The sequence below is a fragment of the Accipiter gentilis genome, chromosome Z (genome assembly GCF_929443795.1).
Source record: "Accipiter gentilis chromosome Z, bAccGen1.1, whole genome shotgun sequence".
Classification (NCBI taxonomy): domain Eukaryota; kingdom Metazoa; phylum Chordata; class Aves; order Accipitriformes; family Accipitridae; genus Astur; species Astur gentilis.
The window spans coordinates 51,729,129-51,756,897 of record NC_064919.1 but is presented as its reverse complement, the minus strand read 5'-3'; the positions used below and the strand labels follow the sequence as shown (position 1 = coordinate 51,756,897).

The window sequence follows — 27,769 nt, the reverse complement described above, 5'->3', positions numbered from 1 at the left end:
GCTGCCTTCGGTTAGAGTGTGGTTTTACTTTCAGATTAGAAATCGAATGAACAGATCAAACAAAAGGTAGCTAAACAATGGCTTGCTGTTGGATGTCAGACCAGCAAAACTACTTGTTAATTCCCTGGAAATAAAGTAGTATTCAATATAGTGAGACAACAGCTGTTGAAAAGTCAAGTCACTTCTGAATGGCATTTATCCTCAATCACAGCTAATCTGATGTAATGACCTCTTAATACAGAAGCAAAGAAATTCTCCAGAGCAAAAGATTATTTACCTGAAGCAGGGTCTCTCAAAATTTTTCAGCATCAATGCAGCATCTAGAGTGAAGGGTAAAGAAGAGGTGTTAGGCAGGCAGGATAAGTACATACAATTGGTAGCCTGATCCTAGTTACTAGTATATAGTTTTGCATAAATTACTTTATACAGATGATTTTTCATGTCAGTAAAACTGCATTTAATATTTGAATCTGACTTTGTGATTTTTTTTGTTCCACAGAGATACTTATGACTGTGAAAAGAAAATAGAGGCTTTGAAAATTCAAAATGTACTGAAAGGCATCAGTCTTATTTGAAGGATAACTAATACCAGCTGCGTATCTGTTGTGTCTTTTAAAAGTGATGCAAGTACTTAATAATCTATGCTCATTTATTTTGAAATGTAGTAGACAAAGTTCTATCCACCTACTTTACTTTTGAAAATGGCTACCAAACTGGACATTTACAAGTTTTTATCCAGTAGTAACTACTTCCATGACTTCATTTCCTTATTTATTTTGATAGAATTGTATTTGCAAATTAAATAGGGGAAGGAAATCCGTTGATCAGTAGAATTTTTTTCAAAATTCAAATGTGCTTCAAGTGAAGTAAAACATGAAAGATGATAACTTGAAATAAAATAAGTGGGTTTAGTTTATATTGGCTTCAGTTTATTTTTGTTCAACAACATTCATAGCAGTTTTCTGTATGATATTAGACAGTCTTAGACAGGAGTTAATTAAATAAGCTTATTTCTAAAAGAAAATTGAAGTAGCACTGAAGACAAAATTAATGCTGCCTCTGTATTTTATCTGGGAAGTTAATTCTACAAAGAGCTGCATGCTCCCAATTCAGAGAGCCCTGGCTGGGTATGTTTATATGGATAAGGAGAAAATCTTGGAAGATACAGATTCTAGATTTAGTTTGCCTAAGTCCCTTAAAGATTTCTGACATCTACCTCAAATTTTGTCTGAGCCACCAGAATCTGCAAAATTTAGCTGGGAATTGCTTGAAAATTTACAGTAAGGCTGCTAGTATTTCCTGCCCCTTCTTGATCTGGGATGGCTGTATGAGCAGTTTGTCTGTCTTAATGGAGTTTTAGCACTTTTCTCTCCTGGGAGAAATTAAACTGATTGGAAAAACAGGAAACCAAATATCTGAGCAACTTCAAAACCATTTGTGGTTTTGGTTTTAGAAATAGGAAGCTTTTTGTAGGTGGAGGCACACATTTATTTATCTGAAGCAATTTACAAGCCCATAAAAAGTTCATCAAACCAATGACCGTTAGTTGCTCCCTTCTTATCCACACATTATGGTGTTTAGATTATATAAGTGCTGCAGTAATATAGGTAAAAATGATTTGAATAAAACTGAAGTGATCCATTTTCTTAAGAACCAAACATTAAGCAACAGTTGAACAATCTTTAAAACTTTTCCTGCTGTCACTTGGATAAATATAACAGCTCTGGAACTGGGTCATTGTCAGGCAAGAGAGAAGTAGGGAAATCCGTTTAATGGAACAGTGCAACTGGGAACTGAGTTCTTATTGGAAAACACCTGGTTCTTCCATTATTTCAATAATAAGAATATACTCTAGTGATCAAATTTCCCATTTTGTAAAATTAAAGTTATAGGAAGAGAGCCCTCTTTACTTTTGCTAAATCCTGGAAGAGCACTCACAGATGGCTGAGAGTGTGTAATAGCTGAGAAAATATGTACTGTAGAGAGGACTTAATGATTATCTGAGATGAGTCAAGTGATGATTTCCCTGGTTCATGATATCCTGTAAATTCCTGCTATAGTTTAGATAAAGTAGTTCACAGAAACACATTTTGGGGATTATAAGGAGTTACCATTAATATTCATGTGCTGGATAAGATGTCTGAAGCATGCCAAGATTTTTTTTTTTTTTAATTATCCTTAAATAATCCTTTTATAAAGTTTGCCAGAATGTTTTCTGCATTTAGTCCTGTTCTTCAGAATAAATAATAAAGGAAAGTAATATATAATGAACTGTGCATTTGAAGTGATTTCTGCTTGTGTCTGATTAAAACTTTTACCTGAAGAAGAAAAAAGTTTGTCTAAACGAAGGCAAATTCAAGGCCTCGTGTCTAGTAAAATACAAAAGACGGAGTGTTTTGCCCTTTTGTTTCTCAAATAAATGTGGCTTGTATGCTGAGTTACATTTATCAAAAGAAGGAAGTGCCCCAGAACAGGTGTTGAAAAAGAAATAATTTTTTTTTTCTGCTGTCTGAATCAATTTTCCTACATATGAAAATAGAACTAGGAGGTGTTTCCAGGACCCCTATCTGATACTAAAATAGGAGTATGAAACATAACTTCATGTGTCAAGACAAGAACTGTTATTTCAATTCCTTGATTTCCTACTGGAATGAAATCAGTTTCTATCTTTAATGTAACATACACTCAAATGAGACAGAAGCAAATGTCAATAGGTTATGCATTGTGTTGCACAAAGTACGAACAACTTTGAGAAGTAAGAAAGATCCCAATACCTAATGTGTGTAATGAAAGGTGATAATACATAGAAATAAAGGAGAAGAGGGCAATTGAAATCTAGGGTACATATTAATTTCCATATCATGTCTGGATTTTCTGTTTGGGCAGATGTATTTATGTACTGAATAGACAGCTTTAAATGACTTACCATGACCAGTCTTCTACTTAAGCTTATATTGGTGAAGTTTCAGTGTAAAACCCAGACTCCTCATAATTTGCAATTGTAATCAGAATAACAAAGGTGGCTTTATTTTATACTAGTTAAAAATGCAAAATAATGAGGTCTAATACAACTATACTCATTAAAACACATCATTTATCTGTGATTCAGAGAAATAGATAAACAAATGGGCTGCATGATGAAGTACTGCTCCATCTCTAGTCCCACTTAGCCGTAGTCTTACTTACTACTGAACCAAATATGAAGGTAATTATTATGATCAGTACCCCTGTTTTTTAGGAAAAAAAAAAAAAGTGAGACAATTACTTCATTTTACACAAGCTGCTTAATTGTATTTTAGAAACTGTCATTGCTGAGCAAGTTTTTGTGCAGTAAATGATTTGTTAAATGCTTAGGTGTCTGCAGATTATCCATAAGCAGATCTGTTCAAGGGTTTTCCTGTCTCTTGATTTACTGATTTTTAAGGTATTGAGGAGCAAAACTGAAATCAAGGTTTGACTAATCTATAATTAGAGATTGTTAAAGATTGCTAACAGATTGTTAAAACTAAGTTGAACTTACCTGGGAGAAGAAAGCAAAGGCTCATACATGACCACTGGCAGTTTATAGAAGGACTTTTCTTAATTAACTTTAAACAATAAAGCACTACTGTGAATGCTAGTAGAGTTAGAATAAACAGGATTGTAAGGATATAAAATCAAATTGGCAGAATTTATTTTAGGGAATATATTATGAGTGTTTGCTCAGCTGCTATAACTACCAATCAACTGCATTTCAATAGTCAATGTAAAAACTAAATTTTTGTCAACCCTTTCAGCCAGTCAGTAACTTTCATATAAATGAAGTTTTGCACTGGGTTTCATTAAGGGGGAAAAAATTATTCTTCTATTAAATGAGCAGATGAGTAAAAACTGTGAGCAATTTTGAACTTAGTAAGTGGTTTCTTGTAAATTCTCTGCCTATTCTGTGCTTTATCTACAGCTTTTATGATAAGCATTTGTGCAGAATATTAATTAAAGATATTTTTAGCATAGCACCAGTTTGGGTGGGAGGCAGCTGTGTGTACGTCGTGGCAGATGGCTTTGGTTTTTTTTAAGTTTACTGACACAGAAGAAGCCATAAACATGTAAAAAAGTAAGAAGATTTCAAATTGGGAAATCAGCAACAGAGCATAGATACTTTTTTAAACAAATAATGTTGTGCGTAGCTTTCAGGCCAAATGGGAAAAACAGTGTGGTGTATTAGACTTTTAAAGGAATTTTTTCCTATGTCATCAAGTCAGTGAATCAAATTTTTGATTAGCACTGCCTGTTATTCATTTTCTACCACTGAAATACATTGTTCTGTCTAATTCAGTGTGATGCATGTTGTGTTCTTCTTTTCCAAATCTATTAACTGTAACAATATCCTCTAATAATACTGTGTTTACTTCCTCTTACTGCCTTCCTGTCCCTCTTTTTCCTTATTCTTTCAATATATGGCACCTATGTCATAAATTAAATACTTTTTTTTTCTGTGTACATAGATTTTATTTATCTTTCTTGTCTTTGAGAACTGTACTGGTCATTTCTTAGCTACTTGCAGTAACTTCATTTGAACTCATTGTTTTTTCTGATTTCTGCTCTGTTTCAAAATTTCTGGATTCTCAGACCAGAAGAAGAGTAAGCTTCTCAACTCTTGTGGGAATCACTTTTCCATGTGTTCTCATCCATCATTTCCACTACCATTGTGTGAGAGTTCATTTTTCCTGCTTTCCTTGCTGCTGTGTGTTACCAAAATGCCAAGGAGATGGATGATAGTGGCATTAGACTAAGGAAGTAGTGAGAACTCTTTGACATCTATTATGTGTAATGTCTCAATTTGCTGCTCTAAGATTTGTAGTATATAAGTTCTTACAAGATTTTTCATTGCCATTCATAACATCAGCTGCTTTTTTTCTGGAGTGTCAACTTCTTTATCCCAGGAATTACTTACATGGAATTTAAAGTCCTTCATCAAGATGTGCCTGTGAATGAAATCACTACAGGAGACACTCCTAAACTTCCTTGGGAATCATTTCAGTTTTCTGTGGGCTGTAGACATTCAAGATGCCCATACTAGTTTTCTCCCTAGACTTGAAGACAATGAGAAGAGGCAAGAAACTGTCTTGTGGGAGCCAGAAAATACAGCCCTGTTTCCATTTTTGAGATGTGAGAAGAATCGCAGGCTGTGTAGAAGAAACTAAGCACAGCTCAGAGGGTTTGCTTTGCTGCTAAAGGTATCAAGGCAGGTGAAAAATCATTTTTCAGCCTGTCTAAAGTTAGTTTTAAATAATCTTACTGATTGTTAACAAAAAATAGATTCCTACATTATTTCGTGGAAACCGTAGGTTGCTGCTGTCTTCCAGGATCATCATGGCTTGGCATGATTAAATCCAGTGGTGTAAAGCATGTGCCATTTAAAGACAGTTTTGTTCTTTTTATCACAGTGGCTGTTTCACAGCTGTTGAAACAACACCTCATTTTTTTCCCAACCTTTCTTTGAATATACTGAGACTCAATGCATTCTGTTGGAAATTTGAGAGAAAGAATCTTTTCTTCATTCCTTATAATAGCCTGGATCTGGGCTTCTGGACAGGAAGCAACATTATGTTTTGTATACTGTTATTTTTGCCAGATATTCTACTACAAATTGGCAAATGTTGATATGCATGTACAACATTTAAGTTCTTTGATAGCTATGTTCAGGGGGTCTACAGCTGAGTGTGAATAACCAAACATGGAAAAGAATGTATTCCGCCTGTTAATAGATGATATTCTTCCAGTTTAAAACTCAAATTTGAAAATCAAGGAGCTTTTAACTTCATAGCTTTATCCACTTCTGCTTAGTGATGGAGTCTTCCAGACCTTCATGATGAAGGTCATGAGTACATTACTTTGTTGCATTCTTAAAGGAAGATATTCTGTATAAAAACTTATTTCTGAATAAAGTCATTCTAGTTTCTGTTTCCTTGTTTTGCTAACATAACTGTAAAACTTGCAGATTAAGACCCCCCAAATTGTCTGCTTGAGGTTTAGAACTTCTTGTAGATGTACCAGATGATTGTGGAAAGACTAGTCTGTTTCTTTTTAGGAATACATCACTTTATGTGAAACAAGGTCCAGTCACGAGACCAAATTGGAAGTTCTAATTTAGAAAACTACACAATAAATTCTGTAGAATGTATTGCAACATGAATATCAGATATCATCAAAAGCTTATTTTCTAGTGTGTCAGCACTGATATCCTGAATCACACTGGTGTTCATCTGGTCTTGTGGTACATATCCAGCTTGCAAAATTAGAGACTTGAGTCAAAAGTACAAACACAGTGAGTGGACATAGTATAAGCTTTCTTTTTCAAATGGAACATATAGATGTCTCTGATTTTCTTGGTCCCTGAACCCTAATAGGTACTACACATTCCAGTGTATGTTATCATTCACTGTGGTAACCCTTCATACTCTTCATATCAATTTATATGTCTGGTTCTGTTCTAATCTATTTCAGTTTCAATCCTACTATATTCAGTTCATCCTTTGCTAGTAAGTTTCACAGCTCAGTTATCTTAGGTGAGTGTGATCACAATACCACACTGTTTTAAGCTGTAGAGCTCCTGGGCAGCTTGGACGATTGGACAGTGGCATCTGAATTTTGAGTTGATAGACCCATAGTATCAATAAAATGAGACAGTACATTTGGCAGGATGCTCATTTACTTGTATATTAGTGGGATATTCCCTTAAACTAGTAAAAAATCCAGAATTAACTTATTAAGAAGGTAGTTTGTCTAAAAAGTGCAGCAGTAACGACTGCTAGTGAAAGTTGTCAAGAGGTTGAGATCAACTGGAAGATTCTTCCCACCTGGATTTTTGATGCATTGCAGGCTTTTATTTGGAAACTCCTCTGTATCTTTTCTTTCTTTTAGAGTTCATCCATGCAAGGAGTGCTGCATTCTACTCTGGGTTGTGATAAACAGGAAAGAGTTGAAAGTAAAAATTATCTTTTAGAATTCTAGTTCAAGGTATTTTACTCTTCTTTACAAATGAAGACCTAAAGAAACAGGATAAATTTTCCTGGTTTACATGGATGCCATACCAATGCCAGTATTTTCAAATTCCTTGATGCAAAGGAGGCCCTCAGAGCAGCCTCATTGCAGGCATTTGGGAGCTTACTGAGAGGCTGTTTGATTCTCTGCTCTGGCTGCCTCTGTGCAGACTCTCTTCGCTGCTGGATTCTGCCTCTGTCTCTGCCTCAACCTTAAATACATGCAGTAATCTTCTAGCTGCTCTGAGTAGTGCTGGATGCTATACATTCTATACTTGGTATTTCTTTCACTCACATATACCGCAATTGGTTTTTAGTTACGCTGTACTGTGTTTTAAACAGAAAGATGTGACAAACTGCACTGAAATGCATTTCAGGAGGGAATTCAGGTGTAATACAATGTACTTATGGTAGTACAGGATGTTATTTCATGCTCTGTAATCATCAAGCAATGAGATGCATTTTGAGACTGGGTGCTTTTTCTAAAAGATGTATTTTCCTTCATCCGAAAGTTATTGATGAGTAATGCAGAGTACATTGATGGCTTAATGCAGGAATTATATGTCTGAAACTGTATAACCTGATAATGGATGTGGCCTCTGGCCTTCAATACTATGAAACTCTGAAAATGCTGTGAAACACCATCTGGCAAGACTAAGAGGTGTATCTAACACAAAACAAGCTTCAGATAACTCTGCCACAAAAGGTATATGACTCATGTTCTAGGAAATTCTCTCATTACTGACTGTAGGAACACAGCACAGTGTAAAAGGGGTACTCTGTTGTATGTACAGATAGGGAGACACCCTGTAGTACAGGTGGTGAAGGGGACCTTGGTTGTGCTCTGGAGTGGCAGTGGGATTTATCGGGAGCTGGGAAGGGTGCAGGGAAGGCGTTCTCTGGCTGGATGCATGAGCTCATAACATTGGGCAGCTGCTGTGTCACTGTCTACTGCACTTGGACAACAAGGACTCAAATATTCTGAAAAGTGAATTAGAAATATTGCTAAACAGTACAGCCAGAAAGATATATGGAGAGATGAATAAATAATTAGAAAGTCCTGCTGTGATGTAAAAAAAAAAAAGTATTTTTGTTAAAGCAGGTATAATTCTTCAGCTGGTATAAATCAATAGCTTAAATGAAGCTGTGCTAATTTACTCCAGCTGAATATCTGGTCTGTTACTTACTAGTTTGTGTCAAATACCCAGCCCTGCTATCATCATCTCCAGAAACCATTCAGCTCCTTATTTAGAGCATAAAGATCTGAGAGAAGTTAGAAATTCTGATTGCAAGAGTCTGACCCAACTGACTTCATTGATAACACATGTGACAGAGGTTTGGTATACTAAATATGGAGAGATAAAAAAGTAAACCTCCAACTCTATAAAGACAAAGCTGCCTTTTTTTTTTTTTCCCCAAGGGAAAAAAAAAACCCCAAGTCCTATATCCACATACTGTTCAGAATTAAAAGGACTCTAAAGTTATTAAAACCAGTCTTACCATTGGCAGAAAGCATTACGAATCTCATCAAATGTATTTTTAAACTAAAGTACAGGATGTAAAATCCAATGTGAAGAAAAAGGTTCCTCAGAGTCTATGAATCAAGTCTTCTAATGCAAGGACAATCACAGTGGAAAGATTCACACAAAGTCTCATTCCATGAAGCTACTCATTCTGATACTTTTCTTACTGGATATTACTTAATATTTCACAAACATGAGAAAATCCTGGCTTCTATTTCAGCATTGTGCAAGCTGTCACAACAGCTTATGAATCTGATCACAAAATACAAACAAAGCCAATCGTTGCGTTGATGGAAACAATGGCAGTTTAGCTACCCAGCCAAGAAAAACCATACTCACCTGGACTGAATAGAATTTGCAATGCTTCATTATAAAGAAATGAGGTAACTGAAACCTATCTGATTGAATTGCAGGTCATAAAGATAGCGTTACTACTGTTTTCTAATGTCTATGTTGGCTATTTGAAGTATCTAGCTTGCTGTAAATACTGTAAGATTTGATTAGCAGAAAATACTATAAAAGTGATAAATACCCATCAGCGGTCTGCTGGGACATTATCGTCTCTAATAAAGCAGAGAGATGGTCAGAGGCCCAACAATATGACAAGACTGTAATGAACAAACTATGGTTTGCATAAAGAACCCCACCTTGCAAAGAATTATGTTGCAATAATTGCCTTTTTTTTGCATTAATATGTTAGAGGTACAATTCCACCACCAATACTTTAACTCTGTGTAACTAGGGTTTGAGCCAAAGTCCATAATGTCAGCTCAGTGAATTTTCTAGACAGTTCATTATTCTGCAACATAATAAAGTTTAACAGTAAAAAAGAAGCAGAATCAGTAGTTTGATTACTTTGTTTAAAAGTTGTTTGGTGTCCACTGGTCTTGGGTGACAAAAGCCCAAGATTCAAGTACTGAAGAACATGTGAAGGTTATCATTATGAAATTTTATTTTCATGATGAAAATATTGTGCTCAGAGTGCCCAGGAAGATTGATGAAGTGATTCTGGAGAACTTGCCAGTTTCTTCTTCCAAAACTCAGTCAAAATTGAAGAAGGAAGCCTAGAGGATTCTGTAGTTCAGCTGAAATAAAAAACCTCTGAGCAATGGGATTCAATGAAGAGGAACACAATGACTTCTTTAAATTATTTGGTCTCTAGATTAAATCAGATTATCTAAGTTAATTATTTTTCTGTGTGCACATTTGTCTTTTGTTATTTCTTTACTACAGGAAGGTTGTCTTCGTAGCATTTTTTCTAACATGCACAAAAATACCAAGTGCAATAAATTGTGATAGCCCAAGTACAGCTAATTATGATGTATGTTGCAAAACAATGGTAAATCTTATTTTCTGCTTTTATTCATGCTAATAATAATTTGAAATAATGTATTGCTGATTAGGTAATATTTGGAAATGACTGATCTTGCTAATCCCAGATGATTTTTTGTCCATTCAATTTGGCATAGTTTGTTGTCTGTTCTGGCCTCTAGGAGGGTATTGCGGGTCAACGACAAGGTGCATTGGTAAATGAACATACTGAAGCTTGCAGAATGATTTCTGAAGCTGTCACTTGCTCCAGTTTCTCACATGGTACATACTGATTCTGACCATTTTAAAACTGATTCGTCTTTTGAAGAATGACAGTGGAGTTAACCATTCCTTACCTGTTGGTGGTCAACCAAGTGGGTAGTGAAACAAGTGGTAGAAAATGAGTTCTCCAGACTGTATGTCTTGGTTTCCTTTAATTGTGTGTCACATAACAATTCATGTGTCTGCTTTCAAATATTTTGAACAACAGTATTTGTTTGGCGTGTTTTGGAAGACAAATCTGGCTTGAACTTAGACACAATCTTGCTTAAACCACAGTAGGTTTTTGATTTTTTTTAAAAATAACTTGCTTGAGGAACACAAGTCATACCCATCTAAATATCTCTTGTGTACCCAGTAAATGAGAAACTTGATAATGTTCTCAAATATAATTCTATCTCTTGTTCATGAAGCTTTCTAATGTCTGTGCATTTTGTGTTAAATACAACTAGAAAGAAGGTTCTAATCAGCAGGATTTAAAAGGAATTGTATAACTTTTGATTTGTTTGCTTCCATGTGACTTCACATTTTTCCCCACAGTCTGCTCTTCTTTTTTTTCCCTTCTTTTTTTCCTTGTTCTTTCTCGGCTTCCTCCCTCCCACCTTCTTTTTTGGCTAAGGTTGCTTGGCAGCAGGAGAATTGCTGTGGTTTTCTGCATTCTTAATTTTTGCCACTCCATTTAATGGGCCCATATTGGCTTTCTCCCTTGTTGGTACACTGTGGGTCAAGTGTAGGCGTGTGCATGCTTTACAAATTTATCCCCATCATTGGTAATGTCTGTCCAAGATGTTAGTAGCTGGTAGTTTTGTTTGAGGGACACTTCATGCTGTAATTCTTGAGTGCAAATCAGTTTTTGTTTCTTTTGTTCATTTATAATGAGAGACTGAAATGGAGCTTAAATAATTCCTTCAATGAATACATTAACCAGACCCTTCTATTGTGGCTGTTTAAGAACTGAAAACAATTAGCACAAAGCCACATTTCCTTCACAGAGCTTTAAAAGAAGTCAGGGCATTACCATTAAGATAATCATGAATTCAGTGTCTGTGGAAAGGCAGGGAGGAAAGAAAAAAAGATTAAATATATTTCAAGACAAGCAAAAAGATTTCTGGTGGGAACATTTCACCGTTGAATAAAACATTCCCTTGGGAAGTAAATTGCTATTTGGGTTTGTATTTTGAAGCACTTTGTGAGTACCTTCAGCAAAGCCAAATAAGAACATCCTTCTCTAAAAATTCTAAACCTACAAACCCACTACAAACAGTAGCCAGTTTCCCAAGAGACAGGCTGTTAATTCAGAAACAATAATATCATCACTGTTTGGAAAGACTGGAATCAGAAAGCAATATTGTTGATATTCAGGTCTCAAGAAAAATTTGTTTTCCACAGGGCTAACATTTTGGTTTTTTGTTTCTGTCATATAACTTATCCTTCCCAGGACATGCAGTCCTATTTTGTGACATCAGAAGAAGATATTGTAGTAGTGAAAAATGCTAGCTTAGGATTGATTTAATTTGTAAACCTGGACAACCCTTTCTTCCATTTAGAATAAAGTTAGTGAGCTGAGAATCAAAGCCATAAATTGCAAGGGTTGTAAGACAAGAAATAGCTACTAACTATCCATGCCAAGGAAAGCTGGGAATCTAACCTCTAAAGGTTACCTTAAAAAAAAATAATTCTGCATGAACAAAGAGAACTCCCCTTCAAAATATACTAACAGGAAAGCTAGGAAGAAATCCTGCTGATAGTAGTTAGCTTAGACCTGGAACAGTCTCTTCTATGTTCGGCAGAGATGATGCACTTTTTCCAAGGGTAATAAAGATTTGAAGGTAAGAGGAGAGCACAGAGAACATCCCGAGAATCTAACTACTTTCTTATAAGCTTTCTACTTGCTGTAACTGCATGAGAGTTGTGTGTACAATCACCTGAGTTTTCTCCTGCCTTCTGACGTGGTGTTAAATATTTTCTATATAGTGATACCACTCCAGTAGGTGTCTTTCCAGCATGCTGATAATGGAGATGCTCATGTGAAAGCTATCTATACCCCCATGAGCACATTTGTCATTGGCTATGGGGTCACTAGGAACCTAACCTCATCACCTGTGGTAGATTTATTACAATAGCCCACAGTTCCCTTTAATTTCGTTACAGTGGCCTAGAAATGAAACAAATCATCTTGTCTGACCTCACAAAAATTAAAGAAAAAAGAGCTTTTTTGTTTTGTTCTTGTTGTTTTGGCAAGAAAACCATTTATTTGGACTGAATCCAAACAGAATTACATTTTATAGATGGGAAGGGAGTTTTCATGAGGAGAACAGTCATCTTCACAGACCTAGTTCAATTTGTGGGAATGCAATGGTAAAAGAGGAGGAAAAATCTAAGCTGGAGGTATTACTACTTCTGGCTAAAAATCAGATTTTTTGGTTTGCAGTCTACTTTATTTCTTGATTCACATTAGACATGGATTCTTCTATTCTTTGGTTTAAAGCAAAAGCTGACTTCATGACAGTAAAGGTTTCAAGTTGTCAACCCTATTACAAATGCATTGACACAGCCTCTCTGATTACCTGGGCCTGCATATTTCCCTATGGGGACCTAGAAAATATGTTTGGAAAATCGTGAACATTTCTGAAGGACCAGTGTATAATGTGTAACACAGAAACATAGCATTTGGAGAGTGATGTCCTTAATTAAATAGGGTAGTATTCCTTTTGTATGTATTCCTCTGAAAAACATAGCATGCTCATATCCAAGAAATTCCCAGAAGGAAACATACAGAATAGATTTTAAATTGTGCATAGCTTTCTGGCTCTCCATGGAGGAAAGAAAAGTGTTCAGAATGATTAACAGTGGCAGAATCAGGCTGTAAAATCTCTGCATATTTTCAGTTCTTACATGTTCTTACATGGACTTTGGTAAAGACAAACAGCTTTCAGAATTCAGATCTGGAGGCAGACTATAACTGCTTCTCAGTTTGGGACCTAGTGTTGAGCTTGTACCCCTCTCTACCCACCCTAATTCCATTTTGGAGAATAAAGAAAAAGAAAATTTGGATCAAAGCTGCAACACAAAACCATGGAAGATTAAAAGCAACAATAATTTTCTTATTTCAGAACTCCTTACGATATTTTGTTAAACGTTTGCTTGAGGCACCAGTGGTACTACTCAAGTTCATTTGGCAGCTAGCAGCGGCTTAGACACACCTGTGAGTCCACTAGGATGCCTTTCCTTCTTACGTGGTTGTGTCTTGCAGGGCTGAGGGATGCAGTAAAGCTCTTGTCACCCATATAAAAGTGTGGTGCTCTTTCACTTGGAAGTGTGCAGGCAATAAAGTGGAATGTTGTTGTTAGCTTTTACGGAGAGTAATTCAGAGTTGAAATACATGCGCAAGTTCCTGTGCTGTTTAGAGTGGAGTTTAAACCAAACAGGGTGTTGCACAATAACTTGGCTTATTAAAAGCCTGCATTCCTCATCCCACACTATAAATGTCATTGCTACCTTTCTGGTATTTAATACCTTGATTTCTGTCATATGCTTCATGTTCTAATTTGTTTCTGTCATAAAATCCAAGAGATGCATGCCTGAGAATACTACTATTAAGGAAAAGTAACCCTTCTTATCATTGTCAAGACACTCAAAGCCTCTCAAAACCCACAGTAAGCTTAAAGAAACTGATTTTAAAAATCATAATGTTAGAAGAAGCTTTTTTAATAAACCAGTACATATTTTTTTGCCTTAAATTTTTATGTTAGTAATAATTTTCTGGGTGCTTTGGGCCTTGAATATTAAAAATTAAAAAAGCTTCAACTGAGCAACTGTCACCTTGAAACTACTCCTGGGACGTACCCAAATATTTAATTATAAATATTTGAGGCCAGATTTGATATTTGTGCTTTGTGAGTGAGATATTTTGGAATCCCTTGGCCTCTGTGCTGAAAAGGGTGCTATCAAAGGTACCATGATTATTTGCATCAGATTTTTTGGCCTGTATAGTTATTTCTGTGCCTCCTGAATTCAGCAAAGTATCACTGTTACACCTTGGTAACAAATAATTAGTACTAGTTTAGTTTATTGCTGGTCACAGCAAAATTAATGAAGCTACTTCTACAGTGAGACAGTACTCAAGTGCAAGAAAACTTAGACTCTGTTGGCTGGATGCATCCTTCCACCCTCTGGTTTATGTTAGGTTTTTTATTTCCTAATTCTGTATTTGTCTGCCTGACTCCAAAGATTTCTGCCCCATGGACTCACACCACTGGATCTAATGGAACAACTCATGTTTTTGCACTAATCTAAGAGATAGGAACTGAGCTAGAATGAGAAAAACATTATTGCTTAGATATTTTCTGGAATTTTCTCTCACCTCAATTTCATAACAGTTTCCTTTGTAACATCAGTTGGGCATCTGAATACCCAGATAGCTTCCTTGTGCTGAGAAACTTCGGTGCTATGCTGTTGACCTTCAGGTATGCATTAGCGAAACCTCCTTTCCAATGTTGTTTGCAGATCCTTGAAAAGCCACATATTGCTGCAGATGATTGCTGCTGCTAAGGGTCAGATTTCTGCCAGGCTGCTCTTTCTTCATATGGTTTACTCACTGCTTAAGAAGGGTTCAGTTGCCTTATTTTTGGACACTGTTTTCTAAGCTCATCTGATCATAAACTGAAGGAACAGAGATGAGAGATGTGGTGGCTGTGTTACAATGATAATAGGTTTCCTGAGAGAATGAAATGGTGATAATATTTGTAGCCAAGACTTTAAGGGAACTTGAAAAATGGAAAACAGTCTTTCCGGATATTTATCCAATTTACTGACACTCATCGGAAATGGATTGATTCCAGCTCTCTCAGTAAGGATGGCCATACTCTACTAGGACTAAGTTTCATCAGCAGATGTATAAATTACAGTGAACCCAGGAGGAGCTACTGCTCAAAGCAGAAAAGTGTACAATATAAATCAAGAGGAGAATAACCTTTTCTAGATAACTGCATGCTTTTCAGTTCTTTCCTTTTTTCCAAGATTTTATCATTCAGGTTTGCTGAGTTAAAAGGAAAAAAAAAAGCTTTCATTACTGCTTTTCTTGTTTTTTATTTCTCATCTTCTTTCATCCTCAGTTTCCCAATGTATTTTTCAACTCTCTTGGACTGTCTGTTCTTCCTGAATAGTGCCTCTGGCATCTACTTCTCTCCCATGTAATTATCAGCAGTTAGACCATTAATATTGATATGGTAAATAGTTAAAAGTTTTAAAGGTTAGCAATACTTTGTTAAGATTATTGATACTGCAAATGCATTCTTTATGAAGTCTTTATTTTAAGTATTGATAACTTAGGAAGATGACAGAATACTTTACTAGGTTTGATTTCTTTTTGAAAACCAGTTAGAAATTGTAATAACAGGAAGCTGACTGCTCTTATAAAGAAAAGATTTTGCAGAATCTGAGTATATTTGTATAGGAGCAGAATAAGCAAAGTAGGAAGGTGAATCATTGGTGAGGAAATTACTTTTTTACACTGTTTGTAATTTGACTTCTGAAATTAGAAGCACAAAATTGTAAGAAAACCTAATTAATCATAATTTTATCATTACATTTGCTGACCATAAGTGCTTAAAATCACAAGTAAAGAGTGTTACTTAAAAATAAAATAAAACTATAGATTTCCTTTATTGAAATAAGTTTTATTGTTGAACATTTTTTGCCACTCCTGGGATGAAACATTTTTATGAAATACGAGCTATTTCAGGGACATTTTTATCTGTAAGGTAGTGATTTGTCCATAATTTTTATTAGAAAAAAGAACATGTGTCAGTAGCAGGGCTTCTTTTTCTTTTGGACATATGCATGCTTGGTCCTCTGACACCCCTGAGGATTCTTCATTGCCCTGACTCAATAATAGAAGAGTAATATCAGTGGGTATATCTCTCAATGTTATCCACAAGACAGAAAACTAAGTATAAATTTTAAAATCCCACACTTGTAAAACTCTGTACCTTTTATGGAGAGTGTGGGGTTCGGGGTTTGGCTTTAAACTTAAATTTTACAGTAGAGGAGCTCAAAGCAACCAAGAAAATTAGGTGCCCTGTATTTTACTACTAGAGACAAGAGTCTTACATCAAAGAAGAAGTCTGTTATGTTAACCAGCATAAAGTTTGGATACTTCTTCCCATTACCCACTTCATATTAAGATATTCCCATCCCCCACTTCAATTTTATTAGCTCATCCTCTTCTAGTCACCCTGTTATAGCTGCACTAGCTTTGCAACAGCTCTGATCTCACTTCGCAGCTGGCAGGGAGAACTGCTCCTCCCAAACAGCAATACCAACTCACTTGTAGGGAGTGGCAAGGCAAATCTATACTTCATCCTCCCCCTGGACACTACACATCGTATTTATGGTAGTCTCAGGCCCTTCTTTTTCTCTGAACTTCTCAGCTAGGAAAAGTAGAGCCAGAATATCTATGGCATCTGGCTATGCAGAAGGATGAATGCAAGAAAGAGTCATAAGAAAAGCACCAGAGCATTGACTTTCTTCTTAGTAAAATAAATTTAGCAATACAGCAGTTGTGAGTAGTAACAACAGTCCTTTTATTAGTCCTGTGCTTATCTTAAATACATGAGAAATACTGTATTTACCATGCCTGCTTATAGTATCTTGTCCTTCAGATGGAGAAACAGAAAAAGATAACCAGAAACTCCAAACTCCACAATTACCATGCATGTGTATCTCACATACATTTATAGGAAGATAAACCTGTATCTCATGGAAATAAATTATTTATAATTGTTACACTTGCCTAATTCATACTAGAGTTACAGTTGCTGTTGTCAAATACTAAAGTACAAAATATTCTCACTTAACCATTTTGATAAAACATACTTTTCTCTCAAGCTGAGTCACCTTCAAAATATGTTGTTAAGTGTTGAAAACCGAAAAATCAGCTAGATTTCCGGCTGATAATACACTCACAATTTCTGTTTGTTAACCTTTATGGATATTTCACCTGTAGTGGAATTCTTTATGGTCAGTCTAATGAAAAGCAACATACTTCATTAATATGTAAAAAATCCTCCCTGATACTTCACTGCTTTCCAACATTTAAAGTTTACTTTATACGTAAAAAAAAATATAATTCTTTGGCTTTGATAACCAAAGAAACAAAAGGATGTGGGAGCGTGAAGTATGATGTGGAATTGTTTTAATTATTTATTTCCAAAAACTATAACAATGCCATATTAGTACCTAGGGCATTTTGATAGGTATTGGCTAGACAGTTACTGAAGAAACAACCCCTTTCTCAAGTAGCTTATATATCTTCCTAAACTTGAAAACAATAGGTGTAAATGATTTTGAATGCATGTGCATATTTAAGTTTGCTAGCTAAAGTAGTTATATATAAATTTTTTCTGGTTCTCAGAAGTTTTAAGCTCTAACTTCTTGTGATACTGGACATATATGATCTGTTCCAGAAAGTAAAAATACACTCTTAAATATTAATTCATTTCACAAAAGAGGTTATAACTGTTAACCATATCTTTAAGTAACAACACAGAAACTTCCTTTACAACGGAATCTCATGTAAATGGCAGTTTTATTCATTAACTTACTGACTTTCTTTAAATGCATGTCTGTTTTCATTAATGGCAATGCTGAATGGTTAGAACGAGTTTAGTAATGGAAGACAAAGGACCATTAATGGACGTTTAATCTTCCAGTCTGATTTATCTGGATATTATCATTGTGTCTATGACAGAATTAAAATTTTGCTTTTCCTAATATCATGTTTTTCTTCTAGGTTTGTGGAGACCAAAATCAAGGAGCAGTTTTCCTACGTGAATTTACACTGATTCGGAGAGAAAGTCTTCATGATGATTTCCTATCTGATCTGCTGAATAACCACAAAACAGAAGATCTGGTAGGAATCTTCTATTATTCTAAAATATTTGATCAGAAATGTTTGCAGAAGTATAGATTTTTGTGACAGGTCTTTCATTCTGCTTCATCAGTTTATGGAAAGTTACAAAATTAGATTTGCTACATAAAAATGTCACCCTAATAATGTTGGAAATTCCATGTAAATAAAGACTGTTCATAGGATGCGTGTCAAATGCATACGAGGTTTCATTATTATTTTAAGGACAGACTTCTTCTTAAGCACCAAGAAGCACAGATTTGTCTTTTGCTTTCTAACGAAAATTTTTCTCATTCAGAATTTTGGCAGTCTAATTTGCTACCATTGTTTGATTAGCACATGCAAAGGGCATTTATTTTTTTTTGAAGATGAATGAGTAAAGTTAAATTCACAGGTTATCTAAAAATAAATAATGCTTTGAAAAGAATAATTTTATAAAATGTACCAAGGAATGTAACAAATGGGGAAAAAGTTTTATGAAAAATATATTTTCACTCTCTTCTATATATGTCTGGCAAGGTATTTTTTTCAGGTCTGAAGGATTTCATGTCCTTCAGGCAGTTAACTGTCTGATGTTTTTGAAGAAAAGGATGTCAAAGTAAAGAACTTGGGAGTCATGCTTAATTGTGATTTAATATGAAATAAAGCAAGCCAACTGATTTTAAACTGCAGTATTTTCTGGAGAAAATATTGAAAATAATTGAAGAACTAGGGCAAAATAATTAAAGTATAAGGGAGCACATGGATTTAGAATGTTTAGTGGAAACAAAATTTAGGGTTAAAAAAATGCCTAGTTTAAAGAACAGCCCAAAGATTATTCTCCTACAATTTTCTGAAAGTTCCTATTTGTGTGTTCATGAAATTCAGGGATAATTTGTGTGTTCATGAAAGTCATGGATAATACTATTCCAGATTCATGAATCCTGAGGCAACTCTATAAGAAGTAACTGTTGTACGTAGAAATTATTTTTAAAACTTAGTTAAAAATCCAGAGTTTTCTGTGCTGAGATCTTATTCTGAGTTAAAGTTATTGAATATAATTTCTCTACATCATTATGAGGTAAGAATGAAAGTAATTCCTGTACACAGTGAAGAAAATCTAAGATGGGTGTCTAAACTTTGGGGTTTTTCTCCCGTGTAACAGTTGATTCTGGTATTTACAGTGTATTGCTTATGCATTTCAGATGGAGGGGATAATTTTCAGAATGTAAATATCATGAAAATTTTATTTATGCTATTTTTTGAGCGACACTTTTTTTTTTTTCCCTTTGTACTCCGAATTATTTGATGTATAACAGTAGAGGATGTTAAGGCCATTGACTATGGAATTTCCAAGCTTCTTAGCTAAAGATCACATATTTCTAAATGGTTATAAAACATTGCTGCAGAATCGAGCTACGAGCTCCTTAGGGATGGGAAATCACCAGACCACAGGAATTACAGGGCCTGCCCAATGCAACTGCTGACATGACAGATAAAGAAAAATGCTTTGATGGTAGGAGGGACTCTTTTCTGACTAGCCTTACCTTGTATTTGCTCTTTATAGAGAACGGATCTCCCTGGTGCAAGTCAAGACAGTCCTATGTACATTGCTGCCAACCCAGTTATTTGAAAATAAGTCTGTTGTGCAAAACCATGAGATTGACCTCAATATTTTGGGGTGTAAAGGAGATCTGCCTGAATTTCTACTTGCAGCCAAAGACCAGGAATTGTTTAAGAGTCCCCTGGAAAATAATGCCCTCAGACTGATCCAAATCAAACTGGGGCTTTTTCTGGGTTGGTAAGGAAAACAGTGGGAAAATTAGGGCACAGACTTCTCACAGGCCACCTGTAGCAGCTGCATGGCATGACAGAACATGGTTTGTGAAGCTCACTTTCATGCCATAACCGCTTGGTTTCTTTGGAACATCAGCATGTCCGTAGGCCACAGGTTAATCATTGCTGTGGGAGAATCTCATACTTTTAGAGATGAGAGCAGTCTTCTAAGTTTCTTGGTGACATGGAAACTTGACTGCAGGTAGTGGAATTCTCTTCTTCCATATAATCTGGCTCAGCTGTTCCATCAGTTCAGCAAAATCAGTTGGCCACCAACTGATGAATTGTGTTCTGATTTTACTCAGTAACGTCATCCTTTGTGTTACTCTTCTCACAACTAATAATTGTCAAGTTCTTTACTATATTGTAGTAATCTTTAAAAACATTATTTTGGTAAACTTCTGTCTCATGAGTCAACCCACATTCATGACTGCTCCTTATCCACTTGCTGTTTCGAGCATGGACTGTTTTCGGTGAAAATAATTTCCTGCCACTAATGTTCTGAAATGTTTTTCAGTCTATAATTTAAAAAATTGTTACTTGTTTCTTCCAGACTAAATTGCTCTAAGCTGATCAAGGTTTTATCTTAAAGGTTCACCTGCTTTAAAAACAGAAAGTATTAAATATCTTTAGAGATCTGTGGATCATTGAAAAAAAAAAATTAGGATGGACCATTGGCATCTCCCACTTGCCTTAATTCTCAGTGTCTACAAGGACTTAGATACCAAAATTTTCTAACGCTTTCTTGTCCATTTTTCTGATTGCTTTTTAATGATATTATTTACATCCCTGTAAAAATAGAGGTATGATGGTTGAATGTTTTGGATCCCTAACTGTTCCTATATTTTTCTTCTTCTGTTAGAAAGCCAATCAAAACACTACCGCGCAGGGAGAAAAAAAGAAAAAGAAAAAAAAAAAAAGAGAGAGAGATTACATTCCAAATCTTTGAATCCACGTCCCACAGCTGCCAAAACTGTACCATGACTGTATCTAGTTCTAGAGTTGACGCAGGAGGAAAGGAGACTGTTTTTAGAAAGACTGAGTTATTACCCTTGCCCACATTAGGAAAATGAAAAATTGAAACTCAACTAAGCCATTGTTTGTGTAATGATATAGAACACTGTTTGGTCTACCACAGTACTTAAACAGAGTTAAATTTATTCATATCTCTTCCAGATAACTCTTCCCTACAACTGAAAATTTCCCTAGTTTCTATGAGATTAAGCAGCTTTTCTGTTTTCTTCTCTGAAGTACTGGAAACTCTTTTTTCATCACAGTTTCCAGTCTACATGAGCTTAATTCAAATAACTGCTAGCTGATTTTGCACTAATACAATATGGGGATGCTCTTTATGTGTGCAAGTCTTGCTTCTGTGCATTTTAATAAAGGTCTTTTAAAACTGTAAATTGCAACTGTAGCGTAAATAGTTCATGAAGGAAATTATTTAAGAGGAGTTGTTACACTTAAAATATGTATAGTTCTAGCTTTTCAATGCAAACACTCAATATCACCATTTTATAAGGTCTTACTTCATTAAAATGAGCGATTCCTCTTTTTTATATCATTGGCAAAATTCATACAATAATTTTTATGGAATTTATTAATTAAGGTACAATGGGTGAAAGGTAAGCATGAAGTAGATGAAAGAATAGTATAAAAAGTCCCTAGCAAGGAAGACAGGATACTGACCTGAGGTATTCCAGACTTCTTCCTCTACCTGAGGGCATGAATTTCACCTTGAATTGTTATATAGAAGGCAAAGCATGAACGAAAAGAGCCATAATCGTTTAACAACTAGTGATGATGACATGAGTAGTTCATTTAAATGTTTTGAGGGAAAGTGCTCCTTTTTGTTGCACTTAGATTACCTCCTTAATTAAGACTACTTTTTTCTACTGCTAGGAAAATGTTTGCTGATTTTCTATTTTACAAATATTAACTGATCATGCTAGTGAAAAATGTGGTTGCATGGCTTTAACTGCTTGCAGGTTTACCATTCCTCATACCTTCATATTTCTGTGTTAGGCTGGTGTTTCTCTGAAGTTCTGTTAGTTTTCTTTCTTTCTTTGTATGTGTATATATAATACATATATGCCATATATAGCTAATTGCAGATAGAGGTACACACACATACCCCTTTATAATGTGCATATGCCTATCTAGATGTCATGTATGCAGCATGAGTCTCCGAAGTCTGAAGTCGTGTAGACGTTGTAGCAAATGCTCATTACTAAGTTGTCTGAAACAGACTAGAGGAACAAGTCGCAGCTTATTCTTTCAGTTTTGCTTTTCTGGTAAAGAGACTTCTGAACTAAGGCCTGTGGTGCTTTAGCAACAGAGGCTTTTCAAGAATGCTTCTCTTGCTTCCCAGTTGTACAGAGCTTTCTTAGCTGCACTGAATATAGGCATAGAGACTTTGGGATTAACACTGCCTCTTACAGTTAATAGAGGCTCTGTCTGCTGTCCTCTACCCTTGGTCACGGCCTCTCAGTATCACTGCAAATGTAAGGGGGATTATTTTTTTCCATTCCCTGTTCACATGGGCCCAGGCTGCCTCCTGAGGATGAGGGCTGGAGAATCCAGCCTAGGGAGCTTTGGCTATCTAAGGGAGAGGTAGCAAATTGGAGGGACTAGAGAATGTTAGAAGTGCTTAAACTTTTTCCTTTTTGGGGCACGCTAAGCTATGCCAGGGCATTATTCCTAGAAAAATTACACTACTGAAAAATCACTGGCAGAGTTCAGAGTCTAAATTTAGTTTTCTGACCTAAAAGTAAGTCTGTATGCCTGCATATTTCCTAGCTGTCATGTGTGCCATCATATCCTGGCCTGGTTTATTGAGTTGCCTCTGGTCTAGGACACTGATGAGGGGTTTTGGAAACTCCTGCTCCTGAATTGTGTTAAGTAGGAGACTGCAAATTTCAGTATAAGGAAAAAGCACCAGTGGATGAGCACATAGTTTACACCAATGATCAGAAGTCTTGGATTCTAACATCTTCACTGTCAGTGCCAGAAACACTGTTTCCCTTTCCTTAGGTCTCTTTCCTTTCCTTTTTGTTTGTTTTTGTCTGGTTTTGGGTTTTTGTGTGTGTGTTGGTTTTTTGTTGTTGTTTTTTAAGGATGTTAATGTGATCCTCATCTCATGGTTGCCACAAAGCTTACAGTGATGGTATTCAAGAGATAAACTTTTTAAAGTGACTTTGTAGAAGCATACCTATAGACAAAACTCATATGTTTCTGTGTTCAGACAAAGAAATCAGCAAGTGGGTTTGTAGACCTGGCTAAAGCCCCTACATGGCCAGAATCAAGTGGCTGCTTGCAGAACAATTTTGTAGCATTTACTCTGCTCCTAATATCTAGATTTAGAATAGTAATTACTTGAAAAGCTATGAATGGATGACCACAGAATCAGAATAAATCCTAAATTGCTCATCCTTAGCTGCAGTACCATTATGCACAATGTGGTTTCAATAATCAGTTGCCACATACTGAATTGTTAAAGCATGATGAATGTGTTTAATCTGTTGGCATTTTTAATTAACATTCCATAATTGTCTTATTAAATCCTTATTTGAAGATTACATTCAAGTCAGCTTCAATTTTATTTTTGTATGCTTTCCACGGCTTCTCTTCTTTACTTGTAGCTTTCAGATTAGTAGCGCAAGCCTGTATCCAAATATGTTGGCAATACTCCATTATTCCTTATAACAAGATGTTTGTCAGTCTGATCATACCAGATTTTTTGCAGACTTTTGGGAAAGCAAGCAGCAAAAGATTATTTGTAGAGTCTAAACAGTGGGTTTATCAGAAAAATTCTGCTACAAGATACAGGACATATAATATCTAGCCTTGAAATGACAATCCACTCTAATACTTTCTCTGCTACACAGAGACTTTGCTGGAGTGTGCTTTCAAAATAAGCGTATTGAATTTTTGCATCATTTTGTACAACCTTTTGTGCCTAAAAGATCTTATCCAAAGAGTATTAGTTATTTATCATTCTACAGACAGATTACTATTTGAGTGGGAAGCTTATTTGTGTTGCATGTAGGTTTTTGCTCTGTGTCACTCCTACCTGATCTCCTTCAGTAACAAAAATATTTGTTCTTCCCTCTTCCTCAGGTGGAATAGTGGGGGCACTGGAACAATCTTCTTTTTTAAATATGAATGTACTATGATAGGTATTTATTATCATTCCTATTTATGATGAAGGTAGGAATGAATCTGCATTAGGATCAGAAGATAGTAAGGTTTGGATGAGAAGGAAGGATGGAGTGTCATCTCTCCAGGAATTCATTTTTCAGTATAGTACTCACCCCTAAAAAAGTTCTTTTTATGCAGAGGTTTCCCTGTGCTATAATGGATCACAGAAATAAATCTGTTAACCACTCCCTGTGTACTGAGTTCAGTTTTCAGATGCTGTATGCATTGCCTATCATGCAGCTTCTGGACTAAGACCTGGACCAAGAATTTTATTGAGAATTTATGGGGAGAAAAAGATGGGTTTCATGTGGTCTAAGGACTCAGAGCCAGTTCCTTCACTCATCACTGAAAATTCTAGACACAATCGTCTATGTGATGAGAATTTTAATTCTTTCCCATCCTGTGCAAAAAAATTCTGTGGCATTTTTGTGTTGCAAGAAAGGTATGATGTCACTTTTATTCCTGCATGCATTGCTGACCAGTTGTGTTATCTTCATTAGAGATAAACTTTTTTTGCCTTCAGTTCTCTAAGATTTAAACCGGAATTGTGAAAAAATAGATTGTAGAAGGATTTTTCACCTTTTCATATTAATCTCGATGAAGCACTTTGGCTTCCATATATGAATCTAAAACAATCAAATAGATTATTTTTAAAATATATTAAGAAATGTGCCTAAGGACCTGCAGGTATATTGGATACTCTGTGTCTATTTGGAAACCACAGTGCTTGGTGTATAGTGAAGTTGGATCCACAGAGTTTGGAATATGTGTGTATGAAACTTTCTCTCTTTGGATTTAACATACAGAGAAGAAAATATGGGAGTGATTTATTCCAGAAGCAGCAAAATGAGCTTTTTATTTCTCCATTCCCCTTCTTCCCCACCAAAAAAATTCAGCCTATTCCACCTCTTTGTCTTAAGCTGGTGAATTTGTTGGAAACCTGATATCCAAAATAGAACTTATGTATAGTATTGTCAGTAATAGACGGTGAATTTTTAATGATTAATTCAAAACCACTTGCTTTTCTTGGTTTCAAAATCCAATAAGATGAATTAGTGGTCTGCTTTGATGAAATTGCCTGAAAAGGAGCAGTGAAGGGAGAGGGAAAGAAAAACTGTAAGGACAAAATACTGTATGTTGGTCAACTATTTGCTCTGTCCCCTTGTTTCTGAACTGATAGTCTGCTAAGCTTAGTGCATAGCATAGGCTTTTTTGAGCTTCAGAAAGCAGAGGTTCATTTTAATTTAAATTTCTACTTTAACAAAAATGATGAATTTACAGTATAGGAATATGTCTTAGCTGACTTATGCAGACATTTACCTCTTTTTTTCAAAAAACTGTTTTAAATATGTTAACAAATGTGCTTGCTTGGTGTTGTATTTAACCAAATCCACATTTCAACATATTGCTGGAAATTCCTGCTATTATCATATGCAGATAGCTCAGTCATTTAGTTTCCTTCAGTATCTCTGTGTGCTTAAATGTCCATGAGTAACTACTCAAAATAATGTTAGCAAAAATATTTTGTACTATATCCTTTGTATCAGCCTTTGCATAGAGAATGGAAGAAAAATCACTTTAGCAAGCTCCACTGACTTTGCACAATCTATAGCAGAGGGAAAATTGTGTGGTTAAGTTCTTATAGACTGTTTCATGAGTGTAAAATTAACCTTATGGTAGTCACTCAATTTGCATTCACTTGGTGGTGGAGATATAAATAATGATAACTAGCAATTGACTTCATGTTCAGGTCTCTTTGGCAGCACTTTCTGTGTCTTCACTTTCTATGTTTTTCTCAGTCTTTGTGATGATATATGGGCATTATGAAATTAGGTAGTCACAAGAAACAATAAAAAGAGATACGAGATTCGGGAGGTGTAGGGAGCAGTCAACGTTCTTTGTAACAGAAAATAATAAACAAGGCATAAGTTGATTGAACTGATGAACTGATGAGTGGAAATGCATTAAGGATTGAGTGGTAAGAGGCAGTGAGTCTGATGCCACACAAAAAAAAATAGGTGAGCACGTGAGGATTTGGGGCAGACACTTGCATCGAGGCAAATTTTGCTACATGAGGAAAGTGGACAAGTACCTCAGGAAAGATACAGAGGGGCAGGATGACTCTAACTCTAGATGCTATAAACCGTCCCAAAGCAAGCCCACTTACTGGTTGTTCTCAACAGGAATCACAGACCCGTATACTCACACAGGCTGGCAGGGACCTGGGGAGGTCTCTAGTCCCAGCCCCTGCCCAGAGCAGCCTTAGCCAGAGGGTCGAACCAGGCTACTCAGGGCTTCACACAGTTGGCGGATGAAAGTCTGCAGGCAGGAGACATCCCAGTTTCCCCGGGCCCTGGCTCCACCGCTGGGCTGTCCTCCTGGGGAGAAGGCTCCTCCTTGTCTCCAGGCTGTACCTCTCCTGTTTCACCTTGCACCGCTGCCTCTCACCCTCCCTCCTCCACGCACTGCTGTGAAGAGCCTGGCTGCATCTCTTTCCTCCATCCCCTCGCGTCAGTGCTGTCGATGCCGTTGGGCGGCCCTGAAGCCATCCCTCCTCCTGGCTGAACCAGCCCTGGTCCTGCAGCCTCTCCTCGCAGGGCAAGGGCTCCAGTCCCACTGCCCTGGTGGCTTCTGCTCACCTCCAGCCAGTTCGTTGCTGTCTTTCCTGCATGCAGGGTGATATTCCTGATGAGGTCTGATGAACACAGTGTAGAGGGGACAATCCCTTCCCTGGTTCTTGGGGCTGTCTTGTGCTTACATCCCCAGGCAATGGCTGTCCCTGGTTGCTGCCCAGGAGGGTGGCCCCTGCTCAGCCCACTGCCTGTCAGGGTCATCCCCCAGAGCTGCTCCATGGCCCCACTGGCCCTGGACTGCACCCCGCAGGGTTCTGCCTTCCCAGGAAGGATGTCCCTGTTGGTGAATTTCTGTCAAGGTCCCCCTGGATGGCAGCCATGCCCTCAAGAATATATGCTGTTCAAACAAAATAGTTTTGGAATGTAAGTAAGTGTCCAAGATAGTCACATGAACATAACTTTGCTGTCCACAGAGGGTCCAATAGGAACAGGTATGAAAGTATAGGAAGGAATAACAGATAATTAATTGTCTATTTATAAATTGCTTAAAATCGCAAGACTGCATCATGAATTGACTTAGTCTCACAGTCTGTCATTCTGTGTTCAGCAGCAGCTACAAACCAAAGACTTCAGTATATTAGTATTTCAGGAGACCTGCAATACAAGCAAAAGGAATCACTGCCGGTGGTTCCATACTAACTTACTGGTTGCATGCAGAAATGACAAATACAAATAAGGTGGGGACTCCAGAATTGGGGACCCTATGGTTTAGATAAAGAAATATTTTAATCATGAATATGCATAAGCCCAGGGAACATTACAGTATCATTAACACTAAACATGTATCTTTTATATTAATGCATCATGAAAAGAACGGCTAATTAACAAATGTGTACAGAAACTGGACTTTCTTTTTCATTTCAGTTTCCTTGTTCAGGTCTCAGTGGTGGCATCTGTGTTTTGGGGTGGGTTTTTTGTCTTTTTTTTACTTGGATTTACTTCAAAATTTGTTGTGAAAGGTAAGGCTAAGATTTCTGGGTTTACTTCTGGTATTGAGGTCTTTGACAGTGATTTTTCTACTGCAGAATGTAATCTGTAGGCTAAATCAGAGCATACTAAATTCCAACAAATTGCCTT

General features: G+C 36.4%; 2 protein-coding genes across 5 annotated transcripts in view; both read left to right on the top strand.

The window, feature by feature from the left end:
* The window catches only part of ADAMTSL1 (ADAMTS like 1), a 474,760-nt gene that overhangs the window by 95,169 nt on the left and 351,822 nt on the right, over positions 1–27,769 (top strand). For all 4 annotated transcript variants that reach the window (XM_049794311.1, XM_049794310.1, XM_049794308.1 and 1 more), the window contains exon 2: positions 17,928–18,047. In XM_049794311.1, coding sequence (XP_049650268.1) covers positions 17,928–18,047 — 120 coding nt within the window. The remainder of the gene's footprint in view (positions 1–17,927; positions 18,048–27,769) is intronic.
* SH3GL2 (SH3 domain containing GRB2 like 2, endophilin A1) overlaps positions 1–27,769 on the top strand; it is a 579,749-nt gene that overhangs the window by 270,971 nt on the left and 281,009 nt on the right. The gene's annotated exons all lie outside the window — the stretch shown is intronic.